This window comes from Scomber scombrus, chromosome 22, assembly GCF_963691925.1.
Source record: "Scomber scombrus chromosome 22, fScoSco1.1, whole genome shotgun sequence".
NCBI lineage: Eukaryota > Metazoa > Chordata > Actinopteri > Scombriformes > Scombridae > Scomber > Scomber scombrus.
The window spans coordinates 10,946,599-10,961,348 of NC_084991.1; the positions used below are offsets into that span (position 1 = coordinate 10,946,599).

Sequence of the window (14,750 nt, forward strand, 5' to 3'; positions counted from 1 at the left end):
GTTCTCTCAATTTCATCTTGACTGGAAGAAGAGTTTTCAAAACTTGTCTGAAATGGCCCATTGTATAAATGCGGTGACACCCCCGGTAACTTTATAGCTAATAAGGAATGACAGACAAGTGCATGCATGTGTATTGAGAAAGAGGGGAAGAAAGCCAGGCAAAATGTCACTAATCAATAAATAGTTATTCGTGTATTGCATGGATTCCAATATATCTTATATTAACTATCATTGCCAGTATGCTATTTCTAGATGATGCAAAGTACTCATTAATTGTTGTTGATTGTGTGGAGGCATTGATTGCCTGAGACCTTGAAAGTTTAAGGCATAATTACATAGATATGTCGATATCTATGTAATTATAGATATTTCGAGAAAAAACTCAGAATTTCTGAGATTAAACTCTGAAAAAAAAAGAGTTTTTTCTCGCAAATTTGCGAATTTGATCTCAGAGTTTTTGTCTCGAGATATTACCCCCCTCCTCCAAGTCAGTATTTTTTTTTTCTTACATATATGGCCCTAATACGCCGTTGTACATGCTGTGCTGTTGAGTCTTCATATCTGCATTTAAAAATGCAATTGGTTCTCTTTTCTGCTAAAACAAACTCTTATTTAAAACGATGTCGATGTCTAGTGGCATGAAGCATTGAACTACACTACCCAAGAATCAAAGGTACTCACAACGTCACTTCCTCTCTTCTTCCTGGTAATTTTTTCTAACCAGTACCAATAGCTGTATGTACTTTGCACCGCTTTGAATGAAATCTGTCAGAAACACTTTGAACAGTGTGTGTTTAATAAGGTAAGAGGATGCCTATTTAAATGGTGAATATGTTTAAAATTGAACAAGCTGACTGTATGCTCTCCATTCATAAGCTAACGCTAGGCTAGCAGCCGTCTGCTAGCTGGCAAACAAGCACGGTCTGGTGTTGTTTATTCACTGAAGTAAGCACATGATATAACCTTAACAGCTCTGTTAGCCTCAATACGTGTAAATGAATTACGTGGGTTAATCCTTGGACTAAGTGTTAGTGGTACAGTCAGTGTGAAGTCCAAAAAAAACAGACTATTTAGACCCAGAGATAAAAGACTGACAGACAGGGTTAACATATTAACGTCGTGTTACTGTATTTCAACAAGTTTTGTCAACAAAGCAACGACAACAAGCTATTGTCACCTTGCCAGGTTATACGTAACGCATTGATCCTCTCCATACTCTGATATGTCCACGAAAAAAAAAGTAATACTATTTTGTTCAAATCCTTCAAATTACATATGCTCGTACGTTTAAAAACAGTAGCTTTGGATATGATATTTATGTGATGGACACAACATGTCTCCTTCTTCACTGTGAAGTTAATTATCAGTGTTTGTGCACTGGATCACACTTGTGTAAACTGAATATTGGACCAGAGCTGGCTTCCAAAATAACTAAATTGTATCATAAGTCATCTCGTATAGTCCCTCCTCTTAAAATTGTATTTTTAATGAGCACAGAGGACATTACCATTTTTCTGCAGATGAAAGTAAAAATAAAAACACTGCACGAACATCTTTCTGCACAGAGAAGCTCAAACATTCAAAATTTGGGATTAAGAAGAAAAAACATATGGTTGAGTGAAAGAGGACTTTAAATTCACATAGTATGCTCGGAAGGATCAATAAATCTCCCTCTGAGTGGTTGGACAGTGTAGTTTAAAGGTCCACGGCTCTTCGGAGCAGAGCCTTGCTCCTGATCACATCTGCCAGCCATTTCTCTCTGAACCTGCTCCTCCCCGCTGTGTGTACCAGCCTGTTTGACTCCACTATGAAGTAAACCTCTACTGGCAGATTCCAGGGTCTGACTTTGGATATGTCCACAACGAAATAGACACTAGCCGTGCCCTGGATCGGTGATCGTTGGGTCGGGGTGCTAAAGCGGGCCCGGTAGTGGTAGAAAGTGTGATGCTCATCCTCGGTGGAGTAGAGGGTGTCCAGACTATAACGCCAGCAGGGTTGTAGCTCCCAACTTTGGATATACTCCTTAATCTGCTCTTTCCCCACGTCCACTGTGAAGTCTTGGATTGCGACCCAATGAATATTTTTCACATTGTCGTCAGGAAGGTTTTTCTCCTGCTCTCTGTTGACAGCGTGGCGGTGTCTGTCCAGCAGGGTTTTTACAAGTTGAGCCGACTCATTCGTTAAATTCACATTAGCTGAAGGTTGCTGCTCTTCCATCTTGTCAAAGTGGTCGATCGGCATACACAACAGCTGGGGCAGTGAAGGGTATAAGTTGTTATTTTGTGAAAGCTAGTGTCAATATCTGTTTTTGTTGCTTAAACAGTTTCCATGGCTACCAGGGCATGCCATCTACAGGGCACTGGGGAGGATGTCCGATGGAGCCCCCTGTTGGCCTAATTTTCACTTGCAGTACAACATGTTAAAAATCCCCTGTAGACATGTCTTTTTCTCCGTAAAAATGTATAATTACTTTAAAATCCCGGCATGTACTCCATCATTAAGAATCCCAGAATCTATGAATCTATGAATCAAATGTATGTTTCATTTCACACGTTTAACTGCTGGACACAAGATATTTCCTACTTAAGTGTAAAGTCAATTCTCATATGTGCACAGGGGGCTTTCAATTTCCACATCACACTTGTGTAATAAGTTGCATACTGGACCAAGATTGGCTTCAAAACTATTTGTGATATCACAAATCATGCTTGAAGGCCCATTCCTTAAAATCTGATTTTCATTGAACACACAGAAACTTTCTATTTGCAGATGAGATAAGAGCCCTCCAATGTCAAACTCTGCACATAAGTGGTCTCAGACCTTTGGAGCCCACAGTACATCATTCTGCACAGTGAAGCTTAAACATCTAACTGAGCAAGAACAAAAACATTTTTTTGAGTGGAGGGGGACTTTAAGTCCTATGAAAACCTGTTTTATTTTTGCTGACTCGCCCTGCAGATGATTTGTTTCTGTTTTTATTTTTTTCAGGAAACAGTGAAACAAGCAGAAAAAAATCCAACACTGATCATTTCATTCCAAAATGGAATATGTACTACAGCTGCTCTAGCTGATGGCAGGTAGCCTGCCAGAATGCTGCATTATTTCCCACATGACATGAAGCATCATCCATTCGCTTGATTAACCTAAAAGTTCTCCGCTGCTGTTCCCTGTGAGCCAACAGACGCATGTCGCGGATCAGGACCACACTAGACAGTGTCACCAAGGCAGTAGGCAGCACAGACCTCATCTCCAGGTTCTCCCGCCTGAAGCCTGGCAGCGCTGCAGTCGACAGCACCAATGTGGAGAAAGTTCTGGGCAAAGCCGAGACGTTAACCTCTAATGGCACAGCTGCTTCCTCGCCACATGAAACCACCATGAAAGAAGAAGAAGAAGAAGGTGGGAAGAACACAGCAGAGGAAAATGTGGACAAGCAACATCAGCAACTTACAGAAAAACCTTTTGTTGTCACCAAGAAGTCCACTTCCAGTTTAACTTCAGCGGCTAATGTGTCTGCTCCAAACTCTTCCTCGACTGTGGCGAAACAAACTATGCAGCTGTTTCACCCGGAAGGTTCAACCAATATGGATGAGACCTACAAAACTTTGGCCCAGCACATTAACAGTTACTTTGGTACCAACACCCAGGGGGAAGAAGGTGACAACAGGCCACAGCCGAAAATAGAAGGGGACAGTCCTGTTTCTGAGCCCATTCTCCGCACTGCTCCTCTTAAAACTGGGGACCACATTCCTATTTTGTCCTCAGTGGCAGAGGCTAAAAGTATTGAAGCACCCACTACCCCCCCTGCTACTCTCCCTTCTTCTCCCTCTCAATCAGAGCAGGTCACTCCCCCAGAAGGAAGGCCCTCTTCTGATACCCCTGCAACAGAAAGTGCTGCTCCATCTGTCCCTGTGCCTACTACTTCCCCTAAAAAAGGCTTCACCCACTACCTGTCCTATCCTCGGCCCAGCGTTCAGGCGTTTGTCGGCAGCTACATTGCGCCCCTGGTTCCCAAATTCAGAGGTGATTCCAAAAGCATCGCAGCTGAAAAGGACAAGTCCTCAGCAGCCACTGTGGAAGTGCCCACTGTGGAGAAGGCAGGAGAGAAGACGGATAGTGAAGCGGAGAAAGTGGAAAAGGCGAAGCAACAACTGTTAGCTCAAAGAGAGAAGGTAGGATGCTCAGTATGGCTCTAATGAACATTGAATGAAAAAGTAGTCCTTTGCTAAATATGAAAAATCATAGAAATTAAGTGATAGTATGATTACTAAAGCTAAAAACAGGTTAGGCAGAGATTGTTTAGACTCACAAGAAAGCGTGTTATAATAGAAAAAAAAGTGCAGGCCTTCTAAAGCTTTGCAGTACAATCACCTTCAGTTAGAACAATGACCGACTATAGTTGTTCAGATTTGATTTATTTTGTTCATGCATCTGACATTATCTGTATTTGTCATGCAGATAATCGCCAGGGTGAGTCTAGACAACAGGACCAGAACCCTGGTGAAAGGCCTGCAGAGGGTCACTGATGTCAGGCTCCTCACCAGTCGAGTGGAGGAACTCAGCTACCATCTCTTAGAGTTCCCTGAGACACGAGGTGTGGCCATCAAGGTTAGTGTCAATTTTTTTTGGCTGCATGATGTAGACCAAATGTATAAAGTGCAGTGTTTGCATCCCTCTGTCTAATGTGAGATAAACATATTGCTCAAGCTCAGCTTATCCCAGAATGTGCACCCAAAAATATCTAAACTTCTAAAAATATTTTTGAAAAAGTGTATCTTTTTCTTCTCTTTCAAACTTTATAGCATGTTAAAGGTATCAGATATACTGAAATGTAGGACAAAAATATGAGGTGTACACTTTTGATTTAAGAAGACCTGTCTGTATCTGAGCTTTTTTGAAACATATCTTGTGGTCAATGTCAAATGAGTTGTACAGTTCACTATGACAGAGAGACCAGTGTGTGTAAAGGTAAATGTGTAAAGTCCTGCTGTACCTGATTATACATCCCTTATCAGGAGGTTTTATGGAGTGCCTCATGGAATAATGTTTTCAAGTAAATTTCAGTTGTCTGTATTGTACGTGTGCATCTGTATGATTATGAATTGTTTTTAGCTGGTCTCACTAATTCTCTTTCGGGGTCTCTAGGAAAGCATGCTGCCCTGTTTGTTGCGTTTGCGCCAGGCCAGAGACCTTCCTCTGCAGGCTGCTGTGAGAGAAGCACTGGCCGTGGTTGGCTATACAGAGCCTGTCAAAGGAAGAGGAATTCGGGTTCTGGCCATAGACGGAGGAGGCACAAGGTATAATTATTAAAAAGATAAACAAACTTCGAATTATCTGTGACATTTTTAACAAATTCATAACATATCTAATTTTGCCTGATTAATATTAAGTGTTACAACCTGAGAGCCTGAGAACCTAGCATTGCAACCCAAACAGAAGAGACCTTCCCTCCAGGTTTAGAGGTGCATTCTTTTGTTAGTCTACTTCTGTTAAGTTTGTGACTGGTTTCAGAGGACTGCTGGCCCTGCAGACTCTCCATAAACTGCAGAACCTGACTGGAAAACGGGTCCACCAACTCTTCGACTATATCTGCGGAGTTAGCACAGGTATATTGTTACCATTGTTTGTTCAGTTTGTTTACCTTTCAGTTCTCCATAATCAATGTCTCCTCCTTTAACTGCCCTGTGCTCACCAGCTTATCATGCGTGTTCCTGTGCGTTAGGTGCCATCCTGGCCTTCATGTTGGGGATTTTTCAGATCCCCCTAGAGGAGTGCGAGGAGATGTACAGGAAGTTGGGGTCAGATGTCTTCAAGCAAAATGTCATTGTTGGAACTGTCAAAATGGGCTGGAGCCATGCTTTCTATGACAGTGAAATCTGGGAAAACATCCTCAAGTTAGTCTGCGAGGCTTCATTTCCAATTTGTTTCTTCACCAATCAAATGTTTTCCTTCCTTGATTTATTTCTGGTTTTAAATTTGGCTAATTACTAAAACCTTTGTTTAAGTAGTAAATGCTCTTTAAAAAAAGGGTATTCTAATCTATACTTCTGTTTTTGTGTTTTCTCTAGGGAACGAATGGGTGAGGGACGCATGATTGAAAGTGCCAGGGACCCACACTGCCCTAAAGTAAGTTAGATAATCTTTTCTGCTCTACACTGCTTGGACAAGTACTTCATTTGTTGATTTGAGTATGTTTATATAGTTTTTTTATTACATTTATTTTTGTTCTTTGTTACAAAAATATTGCCAAAGGGCTGTAAACATATTGATGACCTGGCTTTTTTAAATATGTTCTTTTTTTGTCCACCAGGTGGCAGCAGTAAGCACAATTGTGAACAGAGGTTTGCCTCTGAAGGCCTACGTGTGTAGGAACTACAGACTTATGCCAGGAGTAAGATCCCATTACCTTGGAGACTGCACACACAAAATGTGGGAGGCCATCAGGGCCTCGTCTGCCGCCCCAGGCTACTTCCAGGAATTTGTCATGGGAAAAGACCTCCATCAGGTATGACATGGGACCGAGAGAACTGCCAAATTTAGTTCAGTTTGATATATTTTTTAAATTTAAATATCAAAGATTTTTTGAAGAAGGGGAGTATGAACACATAATGCAGACCAGATCATGTGTGAGTGTGTATACATCAAGGATATGTGTGTAGATTTGTTTCATACCCAAAACTTTGAAAGCAGTCCCCTAATTGGTTGGCTGTAAAGTGTGTGAACAGAAAGAGATGGAGGTATGGAACCGGTCGGTGCCCTTAAACATCAAAGGCATTGTCTTCTCATTAATTAGACCGCCTTCCTGGAGGGAAATGGGAAACGCTTCTAATTCCCCATGAAAGAGAATATCAAATATGGCCCCTGTCTGTCAGACAATTGCTGTCTTAATGTGTCCTTCAGGTGCTATAAAATGGAAGGGGAAAAAAACGTAGTAGTACGATTCTAGCTGATGTTAAAATAACCCAAATTTTAATTCAAAGTGGAATGCTTTGCAGCTTCATATCACTCCTTTGCTTTGTCACGCTGACTAATGACATAATGCATTAGGTAATGGATACTATAATTTTTTTCTGTTTAAAAGAACAGACGTGAATAGGCGAGAGATAAAATATTAGGTTCAAGGGTGGGTGCGTTGACAGATAAAAGCATCTGATGAATCACTACAGTGTCAGGAGCTTTAATGCGTTTTACTTTTTACCACCATGATCTTTAATGCTGCTCGGGTTCATATGATGGAGCACCTTTGGGAGCTGTTTAATAGAGTTGTTATATGAAGTTTGATTATTAGGCCAGATATCTTTAGATGGTTTTTATGGGTAGCAATTATGCTCAAGGCTTAATTTCATTTTGATAACCTACTTAAACAAAATTAGCCGTGTCCCCCCTTCTAGCATGTATTTCTCTCCCCTGCTGTTTCCTAATGCAAAAACCCTGGTTGACAGCCTGTTGTTTTAGTCGATAACAGATTCTAATCCTCAATCCCAGTCTGCGTGTTTACTGATCTTTGATCTAAGCCTTGATTCTCTTAGGTATTTCAAATTAAAACAAATGCCTACATGTTCAGTGGTTTTACAGCTAATAATTTAGCAAAGCGACTAATGTGAATGCAACCTTTAGCCCCCCAAATCTATGTGATGATTGCTAGCTTTTTTCCGCAAATGTGTTAAAAATACTATCATATCTTTTTAATTAGTAAACTAACAAGATGATGGGAATGGGATGTGAATGTGTACTTTTGCTTTTGATATGACTTCCACTTCTAATGAGGGTGCTGTTTTATCAATTTTTTTCCATGAATACACCACCTGTATGCTTTAGTGTGTTTGCACAATTCTCTTCCCGTTCACATCTCTGCAGAAAGTGTCTGTTTTGAGTTGTTTTCCATGGACGTTGTGGTGACAGCGGGGATGGAAAGATGAAGAGTGAACAAGGATTTTGTGTGTTGTTCTCCACATTCCTCTTGGAGCTGCATGGTGTTTTCATCGACAGTTTGAGTTACAGTTGCCACCCACCGGTCTCACTCCTACTCTAGTTCTCAGCACTAGCAGCGGTATTTCTCAGGAGAATCCTGCCATTGCAGGGGATCAAAAAATACACACACACACACACACACACACACAGACACAGTGGAGAGGGACGCATTCATAGACACTGCGGAAAAAGAATCAATTGTTATTAAACCATAGCATAATACATTTTTTAAATATTTTTTTTATTCCTCGTAACAAAGAGCATCAACAACACAAAAGACATATGTATTGATCACCAGATAAGTTCGTTGTAGAGTGAAATATTAGGTGGCTACCTATTCAGGTATTATAAATATATCTGCTTAAAAGAAACATGAAAATAATTATTAAAAGTAATGTAGCATAGTAAATACGGTAAGTAAATAAATTATTGGGTGTGTTTGTGTTTTTGGTTGTTGTTGACATATCGTTTCCTTAAGCTCAGATGAGTGAGAGGATTTAAGCTTTTTGGCTATTTTTCTACCGCCCATCCCCTATAGAGAAATGAAAATGACCCTTACCCCTGGTCTGCCAGAGAGGGTCGGACCTCTTGTGAGTCACACTCTCCGTCTCTATTTATCCAAGCCAAAAGCACTTCAGTGGTTGGATAAGGTCCAGTTTTGAGCTTGGGGGAAGACTGAGAAAGAGCAGAAGCTCTAAACTGGTCCAGACATCCATTTAGCCTGATTGTCGCCTTTCTCTTCTCTCACTACTGTCAGCAACTCTTTCGTGAATCTTGTTATAATTTGGTGAAAAATGAGAGTACAAGCCTAATGAAAAGAGGAAGCACATCATGTGTAATAAGCTTCTAAATGGAGTCATTCAAGATTAGAACACTGAAATATACTTGAGCAACCAAGCTAAATTCAGACCTCCAACACGTACACTCTTTTTATTGTTAGATTTCAGACCAATTTCCAAAAAAAAAAATCTATTCAAGCTGCAGGAAGCTGCTAAAAACACTGCATTTCATAGTTGTTTACTTCTTAGTAAACAGGGATGCGTGCCAGCACTGCGCATCTCAGGCCCATGAGCTGCTTTTCCTCTGGCCTAAAGCTGTGTAGCCGTGGGACAGCTTGTCTACTTAACCTCTTTTGTCCCCTACAGGCTGTCACAAGAAATATATTAAAACAAGACAAGACAAGATCAAGCTCTGAACTAGTTCCTGCCAGTGGGTAGAGGAATGTATTCTTGATAGTCTAGTTTGTTTAATGCTAATAGTGCATCCTTGTTACTTAACAGTTGATTGGTTGTTCTCCCTCCATTTATCATTTCCCCTACGGTTTCTCTTCTCTCCTTTAGGATGGAGGACTCCTGATAAACAACCCCACAGCATTGGCCATCCATGAGTGTAAGTGTCTGTGGCCCAACACCCCACTGCAGTGTGTGGTATCTCTGGGCACCGGACGGTACGAGACGGCGGGCAAGAACAGCACTGCATACACAAGCCTCAAGGCAAAAATCACCAACGTCATCAGCAGTGCCACAGATACAGAGGGTATGACCATTCAAGTTTTATATAGGTTTGAAAACCAGAGATCCCAGGTGTTAAATTGGCTAACTAGTGTCAGCATGATCATCTGATGGCTAAAAGCTCTCCCTCCATCCCTGTTTCAGAGGTGCACACCATGCTGGATGCCCTCCTGCCCCCCGACACCTACTTCCGCTTCAACCCTTACATGAGCGAGGACATCCCGTTGAACGAGAGCCGCACGGAGAAGCTCAACTTCCTCAAGGGCGAGGGCGAACGCTATCTGGAACGCAACGACTCCAAGCTGAGGAAGGCAGCGAGCGTGCTGGGCCAAGAGAAGAGCACCATCCAGAAAGTGGCCGAGTGGGCCAAGCTCAAGGCTGACATGTACGAGGGTCTCCCCTTTATCTCCAAGCTGTAGTTGTTACACTGGCAACAGCGTGACCCAGGGTAAGAAGACCTGGAGTGTAAAAACTCTTTAAACATTTTTGAAAAGGGAGCAGCCTGGACACAGATTTCTTTTAAGCATCTAAGGAGGTAATTTGGATGTGTTTACACAGTTTGATCATCTACCTAACACTAAAGACTGTTAAATGAAACTTTGATTATTCATTAAAAGATGAAAATTTGATAAGTAATAGTGTGAAATTAAACGATAGATGTGATGTAATAATTGCTGTTTGGGACAGGGGAATGCATCTAATGGAGACTGAGTGATGCACTATGAAAAGTATTCAGCAGGTTTGGACTCCGTGATGAAATCATTGACTTTAATGATCAGACTGAAGAGATACATGTGTACATATATGTATGAATTTGAAGTTTTAGGCTGTAAGTGTGGATTGGTTTTGGTTTCAAAGACGGTAGCTATGGCATTAACACGACCATATTATAAAGACTTAGTACCAATATGATTACTGTTTTTTTGTAAAGACATAAGACTATAAATAAGATGTTAAAATTACATTTCATTTTCAATAACTTGAATACATTAAGATGTAACTACTACATGACTGCACAGAGAATTTACACATGACTGCATATTTATAACACTGTACAGAAGAAAAGACATCATGCACTTTGTAGAATATGATTCTTAGCCTCTCTGATAGGAAACAATGTAAATAATATTTGAAGTAATTATGAATTCTTTGAGTGCTCTTGATATAATTTAAGATAAGAGAAATACTCATGAATTATTTCACTGTTCTGTACAAGCAGATACAGCAACACACTGAAATCTGACCTAATTCCTCTGATAACAAATCGGAATGTGATCATCTTCATTGTATAGCGCATGTTTGATTGTGTTGTGCTCAGAGAAATGAATTGTGGCCCTTTAGTTTGAGTGAAACTTTTGCCTTTAACCTTGCCCACGCCTAAATTCCTCATCCCCCACTACTGTTGTTGTGCACTTAATAAACCTGAGACTTTTTACATTGTAAGTGTAGTAATCCCAATTGTCTTCATTCCTCCCTTCTTTATTGCTTGGTGGCATGCAATGAGAAAAAAATTGTCACAAAATAATAAAACTTGGTTTTCAGAAATCTTGACCTCTAACCTTTGTGCAATTTCCTTAACATTTTGCTTGCATAAAATAATTGATTTGGGAATTCTGCAGAAATGTTCATCCTGTTATTTGATTTTAATTATGTTTATCTGCTTCTACATTCCGTTGCCACATACTTGACACACAAACACACTTAAAGCCCCATAATGGAGTCATTACAAAGGAATGCAATGTGTCTCCTGATGATGAATTGCTTTTTTTCCCAATCGCTCACATCGATTTTCTGCCTTATTGTTTTGATCCCATTGAAGATCCACTGAAATTCCACAGCATTCATTCCTCCCAGTCACACTGTCGTTACCCCAATCAACGTAAACAATGTGCTGCACGGTGGCATACCTAAAAAAAACCTCCCCAACAATGACAGATGTCAGAATGATATATAATTACATGACAAGCATTTCACTTGACTGATGCCTCACTGCTGCTTTCAAACTGTCAAACTTGCAACTTGCTTGACTGATTGATGGGCTTTTTTTTTTTTCTTTAAAAAAAAAATGCCTTCACCGAGGTATTGTGTGTAATGTAGGAGGGCTAAAAGACGTGAAGGTGCACAACTGTCAAGGCCTGATTTATGGCTGTGTTGCTTACACTTGGCCTTGCTTTGGAGGAGTCTTAGTTCTCTTAAGTGGGTCAAATCTGATGCTATCATGACAGATCTTACAAGTATATCTAAGTTTAAACCTGGCAATAAAATCGAAACTGCATTAAAACGAGCAGCAGGTACACAGCATATGATTTAATTGTTACTAAGGGACTGGTGGGATAATTGACACACTGTAGTTTGAATGCAGAAAAGTGTGGTAAAGATTTAAGTTTCTGAGTTTGTGTGAGCACAGGTTGACTTATTGATGCATGTTGGATCATGCTATCCCCCCATTTAACAAATCAGGGCTGTAACTTGTAACTAATTATTTTCATTATCAATTCATTGTTTGATCTATAAACTGTCAGACAATAGAGAAAATGCCCAAAGATATTCATTGAGAATGTGAAGCTTATCTTTGTCATGTATGATACAGAAAAGCTTCACATTTTACAACCACAACCACTTAATATTTTGACCTTAGCTTAAAAAATGATTAAAAAAACTACTACAATTAAAGCCTCAAGCGGCGATGGCGGGCCCTCGCTCACTCATGCCACCGCGGGGCCTGAGGCATGGCGGGGCTGTGGCGTGAAGCAGAAAGTGAGAAAAAACCTGGAAGGAGGCCAAAAATGCAATGTTTCGTTCATCCAGTAGGGGGCAGTCACAGGTAGTTACACATATGGTCTGGTGTGGTCTGGTGTGTTCAGGGCGGCCACTCATCAGTCATGTGAAGTTTGGAGTGAATTGGACAAAGCATGAAGGAGTTATGAGAGGTTGATGGTTCATCCACCAGGGGGCAGTAGAGTGTAACAAAACACAAGCGGTTGCGTTCAGGGTGGGACAGTGATTACACATGTGAAGTTTTGTGGAAATCGCACAATGATGATGTAAAATATGGCACTTCCTGTTTCCACTAGGGGGCGACACGAGTGAGATTGCCTATGAGCGAATGGAGACGTTGAGGTCGGCACCCTGGACCTGTGTACCAATTTTCATGATGATACGAGTTCAATAAAGCCATCAAAAAGCCAAACGTATTTTCATGGCAAGGAATTGATGGTCGCCGCGTCGCCACACGGACTATGAGTTACGTGGGAAGTTAATATATCGGGACGTTCAGGGCGGAGCCATCATCATGTCCAGCAAGTTTGAAGCTGATTGGATGAAGTATGTGGGCGTGAGAGCCACTCGTATGTACATGGCGAGCACGCCAAAGTTAGTTGAGCCCTGGCAGACACGCCCTTTGACCTACGGATGCGCAGAGCACAACTTAAGCTCAGCTAGGTCTGGAGATGTTGCGTACCTAATTTGAACTTGATCAGGCGAACGCTGTGGGCGGAGTTAATTTTAGGCGGTAAAAATCAAAACCAAAATGGCCGACTTCCTGTTGGGTTGAGGTCATGAGGTCAAGAGGCTTTTTTGCATATGTGGGTATAATACATATGTGTACCGAATTTTGTGAGCATAGGACAAAGTTAGCAAAATTCCCTATGGGCATTTTTGGACTTTGTAGGGGGCGCTATTCCGCCATTCTGCGTCGACCATGTGCGACCACCCAAAAATATCGAATTTCGGATGAGGCCGGACGTCCATGCAAAAGTATAAGCATTTTCGCATTTGGGAAAGGGGCGAAATTGGGGCACGAAATGTCGGAATAATAATAATAATAATAATAATAATAATAATAATAATAATAATAATAATAATAATAATCATAATAATAATAATAATAATAATAATAATAATAATAATTACAATTTCAATAGGGCTTTCGCCAGGCGACTTGCAGTCGCCGCTCGGGCCCTAATAATAATAATAATAATAATAAACATTACAATTTCAATAGGGCTTTCGCCAGGCGACTTGCAGTCGCCGCTCGGGCCCTAATTATTCAGTTATAAAAATAGTTGCAGACTAATTTTCTGTCATTCAACTAATTGATTAAATTTGACTACATTCAACAAACTACATGCAAAAAAAAAGTTTCAAAACTTTCTTGTTAATTCATTGTCTTCTGTTGCACAGCTGGAAGTGAGTTTTGCAGGTCTGGATTTTGAGGTGAGATTTAAAACTTTAACCACATGCCCCTGCAGATCTGAAAGCTTCGAATAAGAAAGGTGTTAATGTTTCAGTGAAAATCCAGCACGAGATATTACTGAAGTCTCCCGTCACGCAGCGTGAGTGTCTTTGACAAGCACAGCCAAGACAGACAGATGAGGTGAAGGTGAGATTAACACTCCCTGCCCATGTTCATCCTGACAACATCCTTCAGTGTGAAAAGGCCAAAGTGCCAAGGTAAATTGAAGTATGTCAGGCTGTGTTTACATTAAGGAGTAGGAAATATATATATATATATATATATATATATATGTAGTTCATACCACTGCACTATTAGTTCCATGTTGTGGCAGGAGCTGTCTGACTCTTCTCCTTCTCCTCAGGAAAATAAGCAAAGCAGAACTGGATTGTCTGGTCTTATGGTGTTCCCTAGCAACCGTTATAGTTCCCTCTTCTCGTTTACAATCTTCTCAATGTATGTGTGCCCACGTTCGCCTAAAATTGTCCCTGATCTGGCAGAAAATGTGTTACACAATCAGCCTCTTTTATGTTTACAGTTCCAAGTGGGATTTGAAATTGCTGGCAAAAAAAAAGAAGAAAAGTGATCACATTTAAGTTAGCTGTCAATATCCCCATCCTTTTTCTCCATAGTTGGCACATTACTGTTTATCAGCCTAACGTCTGCCAAGGATGTGACATCCTCTTACGCAAACAGCATAGTTGTCACGAGTTACATAACATGTAACTCGTGACAATGACAATAATGTATAGACTTAGAATAGCTCCAATAATGCAGATCAACCAACAAATACGTCCCTTTGGGTTAGAAGTGACTGAAGCCTGCATGCATCTCATCTGCAGAGCACAAAATCACCCAATAGGGCTTGAGAAGAATTATACCTTTTTTTCCTCCCTGATCTTTCACATCTACTTGCCTGGGTCATGTCAGGATATGCAGTATTAAGAGGCTTGTAGTCATCAGTGACAGGAAAAAGTATGACCCCAACTGCATCACATCAGATGTAGCTGTCTGACCAAGTTAGGGAGGCTATTGTG

General features: G+C 40.8%; 2 protein-coding genes across 2 annotated transcripts; one reads left to right on the forward strand and one right to left on the reverse strand.

The window, feature by feature from the left end:
• The first annotated feature begins 702 nt into the window (after positions 1-702).
• pnpla8 (patatin-like phospholipase domain containing 8) lies at positions 703-13,727 on the forward strand. Its single transcript, XM_062443901.1, has 12 exons — positions 703-802; positions 2,989-3,077; positions 3,175-4,169; positions 4,456-4,605; positions 5,143-5,294; positions 5,509-5,603; positions 5,720-5,891; positions 6,066-6,123; positions 6,308-6,502; positions 9,309-9,504; positions 9,624-9,927; positions 13,662-13,727. Exons 2-11 carry the CDS (start codon positions 3,071-3,073, stop codon positions 9,896-9,898), a joined length of 2,295 nt encoding a protein of 764 aa, XP_062299885.1. The 5' UTR covers positions 703-802; positions 2,989-3,070; the 3' UTR covers positions 9,899-9,927; positions 13,662-13,727.
• akap14 (A-kinase anchoring protein 14) lies at positions 1,696-2,858 on the reverse strand. The gene has a single exon (XM_062444225.1). The coding sequence runs from the start codon at positions 2,239-2,241 to the stop codon at positions 1,696-1,698; it is 546 nt and encodes a 181-aa protein (XP_062300209.1). The 5' UTR covers positions 2,242-2,858.
• Positions 13,728-14,750: the final 1,023 nt, after the last annotated feature.